This window comes from Lactuca sativa, chromosome 8, assembly GCF_002870075.4.
Source record: "Lactuca sativa cultivar Salinas chromosome 8, Lsat_Salinas_v11, whole genome shotgun sequence".
In the NCBI taxonomy this organism is placed as follows: Eukaryota; Viridiplantae; Streptophyta; class Magnoliopsida; order Asterales; family Asteraceae; genus Lactuca; species Lactuca sativa.
In genome coordinates, this window is record NC_056630.2 from 132,107,439 (window position 1) to 132,114,581 (window position 7,143).

General features: G+C 33.1%; 1 protein-coding gene across 1 annotated transcript; it reads right to left on the reverse strand.

Moving 5' to 3' along the window:
* Positions 1 to 3,526: 3,526 nt before the first annotated feature.
* On the reverse strand, positions 3,527 to 5,534 carry LOC111894238 (serine/threonine-protein kinase RIPK). The gene is made up of 5 exons (XM_023890314.3): positions 5,041 to 5,534; positions 4,813 to 4,948; positions 4,581 to 4,717; positions 4,369 to 4,492; positions 3,527 to 4,261 (listed from the first exon to the last, which is right to left on the reverse strand). Exons 1-5 carry the CDS (start codon positions 5,446 to 5,448, stop codon positions 3,726 to 3,728), a joined length of 1,341 nt encoding a protein of 446 aa, XP_023746082.1. The 5' UTR covers positions 5,449 to 5,534; the 3' UTR covers positions 3,527 to 3,725.
* Positions 5,535 to 7,143: the final 1,609 nt, after the last annotated feature.

Below are 7,143 nucleotides of genomic sequence, written 5' to 3' on the forward strand. Positions count from 1 at the left end.
AAAAATATGAGGATGAAAATGTTATGTTTATAAAAGATTAAATATGTTTGTTTCGGTTTCATATCTATCATCATTGAGTCAAGCGTCAATGGAGATAACTCGTCATTGTCCATGTGTGTATTGTTTAGCTTTTGGAAGTTTATACCTTGTAACATTTATGGAAAAACTGATTTCAAAGAAAAAATAAACTTCGTTCCACAGCAACAATACGAGCTATTAGCTTTTGGGTTAAATAAAAAAATTCAAATCAAGAACTACTTTATTTATGATGTTAACAAATTTTTTTTTTATTTTTTTTATTTTTTTTTATTTTAACAAATTGACTTAAAAACGATTTAAAATAAATAAATCATATTCATACTTTTAACAATTATGGTGTTTTATTTGAAACAAAATATATATCTTATACAATTAAATTTAAATATAGTTTTAACAATTACGATTTGTTTATTTAAAACAATCACTTCAACTGATTTTATAATTTATTAAATTTTATCTAACAAAATAATAAACATTTAATATACATATTTATAAACCAACATTTATATAATACAATAATACCGTTTCTTTAAAATACCGATACACTTGTAATATGAAAAAAAAATGTTTGGTCTCAATACTTAAAAAAAATGAAAAGTATTAATTACTTTACTTGTAAAACAATCATCATTTACTAATATACATAATTTCTTTTTACCAATTTAGAAGTTAACTGTTGCACTTTGCATTAAAATTTGGATGATTTTTAACTTTCGGAATTATAGTTTAGAAAAATTAATTTATCATACTTTTTTTTTTTTTTTTTTAATTTTACTTTATATCTAAATGATTTTTTTTATGTAATTTTAATTATAAATTTTCAACTCTCGTGTCGAACACGCTTATACAAATAAAAGTTGCAATTTTCAATTTCCAACCTTTAGCTGTTTTTGCCGAACATACGCTACAATTTTGCAAACAAGTATAATCATAACATAGCATTTGAATTAAAGACGTATTCAAAGTTTTTGTACATGTCAACGGTCTATCCTTACTAATTTTGATAGATTTCCCATTTTGAAGCAAAGAATCGTATCTAAAGCTTTTATACATGTCAATGTTCCAATTATTTCATTTGAAATGGACAAGTAGTCGATTGCGTTTACTATGGCTAACTGGCTAAGTAAACATCAATCACATGGATGATAGTGGGCATGTGGAAGACAGAGATGGTCGCTAGCTAGGTCTTTGTCAATACCACTTGTTGATAATTATATTTAAAAAGTGATACACGAAATGTATAGCTCGTGATTATCATGTAATATAATCTTTTAAAACAGATCGGGCCGATCCTGAAGAGGTAGGAATTATTTTACATACCACAAAAACCATATTTCAAAAGTCAGACTACACTGTGAGAAACTTGGGTGATTGATCATGGCTCATCATTAAAATGAGCCTAAATTTTTTGATATGTGTTATGGTATAGTAACAGATAAGACATAGAATGCATTCCATGACAAACCAAGGATTGAGTCAAAATCAATGCCTTTTGTTCTAAGACCGAAGAGAGTGGGAGAGAAGTTTCCCTTACTTTTTGTGGGTCATATCCTTCCTTCCCCAGTTTTTTTTTCTTCACCTAAAACCTAAAGAATGAGTGAGAAATTTCCCTTACTATTTTAAATAAAATTAATTGATATTTATGATTTATAATTTTTAAATTAAAAACAACCAATAAGTTTAATCAAAAATAAAAAGCATTTAATTAATTAAAATAAAAATTACATTAAATATAATATTTAAATTAGTAGAAAATTAAAAATATAAGGTTTATTTTGTAATTTTCGAAAACTATTTTTGTGAAGAGAATTCAAAACTAGGTGTATTCTGCCATAAGACCAAAACATAGGGGCAAATATGCCATTTCCACAAACTTTCATCTTCCTCGTTAAAACTTGTAACTCAAAAAAAAAGCCACTCACAAGAAGAGAAAGAGTGCTGCAACCCCTCCCCCCACCTCCTCCCCGCGCCTCTTATCCCGCACCGCCGGTGCGGTGTTCCTCCGAGCGGGAATAAGTCCCGCATCACTCCGTCCGACCTAAAAGGTTTGAATCACCTTTGGTAAGTCTTGTTACTTTTAGTCATATAAAATTAGCTCGAAATTGTGAGTTTTGTTTTTTACAAATAAAATTTGAGTTAATATATTATCTAGGTTATTTTTGTTTTACATATGATATTTGAGTGTGTATTAAACATTTATATGTTTTATAAGTTATTTATGGTTCAAAATATGGATTAATAGATTATTTAGGTTATATAAATGTGTAGATTATAATTTGTCTTCAATGTGTTTGTCAAATTGAAAAGGAAAATGTTGTCAGGTTGGATATTTAGAACAAGAGAAAATATATAGAGAGATAGGATGAAGTGGGTTAGTGAAACCAATTAAACAATCCGTTGAAAGAGTGGTACCGGCGATAACTCTATTGTTTATTAAGATTTTACCTTGATTGTTTTGCATTTTTTTTAATTGAATGAGTTGAGTGAGTTGAAAAAGATAAGGTTTCCGTGTTTTGTGGGTTAAAAAAGATGAAGAAAAATAAAAGAGAAAAACTGATGTGACAGTGTGAATTGGGAGGGAAAGACGCCCTCCTCCCTTATGGATATAAGATAAAATAAACAACACAAACTCAAAATCAAACACCTAAAAGGTTTTCAACACATCAAAGTATTTGTATAATTTCAATATTAAGGGGAAACATTTCAAAGATAAGTATTGATAAACAACATCAAACTTACCAATAGTAAGTCAACAATCTCAAATGAATGCAATGCATGTGCTTCACACTCAAACCCCAAATCAATCTCTAGCTCCAAATATCACAATGATGGTTGAAATTAGACTCGTGTATAGATAGCACATAACATACTATATACTTTGAATGTTTGTTCAAATTTAAACTTCAACTACCTACTAGTCAGCCATCACACTAGACCACTTGAGGGGGTGTAAATCCACTCATGCAAGTGATGGCATTCTAGAATGTCATTACACAACTTTCAAAGTCCTAAATCGGGTACCCATGAGTGATACACCAAGTCTTACACATTGAGCATCTTATGTGGAAAATTGTCCACTACGATAAAACTGAACTTTGGATGATCTAGGCCAACATCCGGGAATGGATTTAGTTTGGAACATTCGTCTTCATAATATATAATCACATAATTTGATGGTATTGACAAAGCTTGCGGATCCTTTACCTAGAACATGTATTACTTATGTGTCGCTATTCACTTGTGATCCTTATTAGTCAAAAAAAGAAAGAAAAAAAAAAGCATACATAACGCTAATTGGCGATAGAGATTTGCAGCTTCATGGTCATTAGCTTATATTTATCATTTTAGTGAATAACTACAAAAAATTACAAGATAGCAAAGCACGTAATTTAGACGGTTAATTCCTTCACTTAAAGCAATACATCAATCTTAAATTCATATTGCATAACATGTATCGGAGTTGGAGATGGTAATTTTAACACATTGATACGAAAAAATGTATTTTCAAATCCTTATAATAAAAATGAACACGGAGATCAAGAAATAAATGTGAAAAATAAGGACGAAGATCTAGGGAAAAAAAAATTGATGAGTGCTTGAAATCTGTACATTTACAACTTTTCATGCATCACCTGTGTTCCTATGCAAGCTCCAAACAATATTATCCGTTGTCGTTTAGCTCTCTGTTACACCCCTGAAATCATATGATCTCTTTGTAAATCGGTCTCAGAATGGACAGCCGGAGATTTACTCCGGTGGTGCCTTCGGTCATGTTGATGGCGGTGGTGGTGGTGGTGTCCATTGCTGTCCATTTTGCGATCTTTATGCTGTACTTCCTTCTCCGGGCTCTCCACCGGTGACTTATTGTTCTCAGTAGGGGCCGTGTACACAAATGTTCCAATTGCCATTTCGTTATAATCCGCTAGTGGTTCAAGAGCATTGACAATCATACTCATGGTTGGCCTTGCCTTTGGCCTATGGCTAAGACACTGGTAAGCCAATTCTGCTGCCTTTTCTGCTCCTGTTTCCGAGTATTGACTCTCGAGCCTTGGGTCCATTATTCTGTTCAGTTTCCGAGCACCACCCTTGAGTTGAGGCCTAGCCCACTCCGCTAGATTCTGTTCACGGTTTGACCGGCTCTTGTCCATTGACTTTCGTCCTGTTAGAAGCTCAACGAGTACAACTCCAAAACTATACACATCGCTTGCTGCTGTTAAGTGTCCTATATAAAGTGCAAAACAACATCAAATTAGTAAAATGTCATGAGTGAAAAACTCAAAAAAAAGTATATATTACTTTTGCATCATGTATACGTGAATTGTTAATTACCTGTCATGAGATATTCAGGAGCTGCGTAGCCATGTGTGCCCATAACTCGAGTTGAAACATGTGTGTCGTCTCCTTCAGGACCATCTTTTGCGAGTCCAAAGTCCGAAAGTTTAGCAGTGTAGTCCTTAAAAATTCAAAATAAGTTTCAGTACTAGAAATAACATAAAAACCTCTCAAAAATCGAGATGAATAAAAACTGATTAAGCACTTACAGAGTCTAACAAAATGTTGGATGCTTTGAAATCACGATATATAACAGGGTTTTTCGCTTCGTGAAGAAATGCAAGCCCCTTTGCGGCATGTAGCGCAATCTTCATACGAGTTGACCATGGAAGAGAGACGGAAAATCCTGTAAATTAAACCCGATTTGAAATAAATATCTTGAAAATTAATGTAGTATAATAGAATGAATTCATTAACTTTGTATTCATATTATAAACTTACTTCGAAAGAGTTGATTTTCTAAGCTGCCACGTGCCATGTACTCATACACCAATACTCGGTGTTCATCTTCACAGCAGTATCCAATCAATTTCACGAGATGTGGGTGTCTTAGTTGTCCGAGGAATACAACTTCTGTCTGTAAAGTCGATGCAAATAATGTTTAATATATATTTTTAATAAATAAAATACAGTATCCGATACGAGTATGTATACGGTATATATACGTACCAGCCATTCTCTATGACCTTGTCCGCCGTCTATGTTCAAGACCTTGACAGCCACCGGCTGAGCCTTCAGACCGGGTCTAAGCTTGTCATCTATGAACCCTTTGTGAACCGGTCCAAACCCACCTTCACCCAAGAAATTGCATGAAGAAAATGACTGTGTAATGACCTTAAGCTCTGCAAGGTTAAAAACGTAGAGGTTTGATCCAGCTAGTGAAGTCGATAGGTCCTCTGATAACGTCGAACTGTTTATATCTGTATACGAGATCCTCTTAGTCGAATTAGGCGACTTAATGGGTTCCGGTTCAACTTTCTTCTCTATCTCAGGTTCTCTAATCATCCGAACTGGTTCTTCATGAATCTTGAAACAATTTGAGATCCAAGACGATTTTGACCCTTTCTTCACCTTCATTTCTAGATTGAATGAATGAATTAATGAATAAATAAATAAATAAATAAATGGTGGTTTGTGGTATTGGATGTTTGAGTTTGGAGGTGAAGAAATGGTTTGAGGGGGGTTTTATACACCATGTGAACTGGGAAGAGATGTTGCTAAAAGAATAGTCAACAAAAGTGTCTACTTATTTATTTTTTTGTTTTTAATGTGTTTTTATTTATTTTAGGTAATAAAATAATGTGTACCAAATAACATTTAATAGGTATTATAAAGTGTAATGGGTGAACGTTTGACTTAAAAGGTCGATTTATTAATATAGATTAATATTTTTGAATTCGTGACATTAGGCCCATTGATAAATTATTAAATTTTAAAAATCAATCGTAATTTTGTTTTAAGTGTGGAATGTTTTAAAAACCGGTTTTTAGTTGAATCAGTATGGTTATCAGTTTTCGATTCTACCAATTTTTATAATTTTTTTTCTACACACATACATAACTCAAGAACTTGACGTTCATACGTTTAAACATTAAATGTACACATAAAAATAAGTTATGGATCAATCTAAATACATTAAAATAACAAATAACCATAAATTTTACATCAATCTATGTTCATAAAAAAAAAGTATACCGAAAAAATATAGTCTTAGAAGAATACAAACGCATCAAAAAACTTTATAACATTTACTATGTGTTTTTCCATGAGTTTATATTTTTTTTTTTCAATTTAACTGGTTTAATCGGGTTTTTGTAAAAACCGGCCGATTGGTTCTGATTCAGAAATAGATATAAAACCGATGATAGTTGAACCGTTATTTTCCCGGTTCGCGGTCCAACCGGTTCAACTGGCCGGTTCAAACATGTTTTAAAAACATTGTAAATTGCATATAGTTCTGTAATATATTGCAAAACTTAATTTATGAAAGTTATTTAAGGATTAAAAAGTTTTTTTTTCTTATTTTAATAGTCATTGAACTCCATATCCACTGGAATTCAAAATTGCATAATTCAAATGTGAGCCCTCACCTACTATCCTTACAAAAACAAGGAGTTGCATTGGTTGGTTGAGGATGCATTTTTTAATAAGAATTTTATTCAATCTTATTATGCATATTAGATAAGATAATTATAAGAAGGTACACGATCACGCCTTCGTCTTCCCGCGATCATTAGAAGTACCTGAAACAGAAATCGATAAATGTAAGCTCGAAGGCTTAGTGAGTTACCCCAAAATACCAACGCCATACAGATATAACCATATTATATAAATAAACAGCATGCATAATGAGCCTTCAGCCTGACTGGACCGCCTCGCAGGCCTTCAGCCTATCTGGACCGCTCTCCGAGCCTTCAGCACGTCTGGACCGCCTCGCAAGGCCTACAGCCTATCCGGACCGCTAGTCGGGCCTTCGGCCTAACTAGTATGCCCTAACCGGGTCTGCGGTCTATCCGGTCCGCCCTGGGTATATTGGCCTACAACACAAAACAGGACCTGCTCAACCCGATCCCCCAAACCAACAAACATGTGCACATAAATATCATATGCTAGCTATGTACAAATAATCATACATATCTAAGACATTGCTAATCATGACAACCATCCTATAACTAGGATACCGATCTAATCGATCACTAACATAGCAACCGTCCTATAACCAGGATACTGATCTAGCCGATCACTAACATAACAACCATCCTATAACCAAGA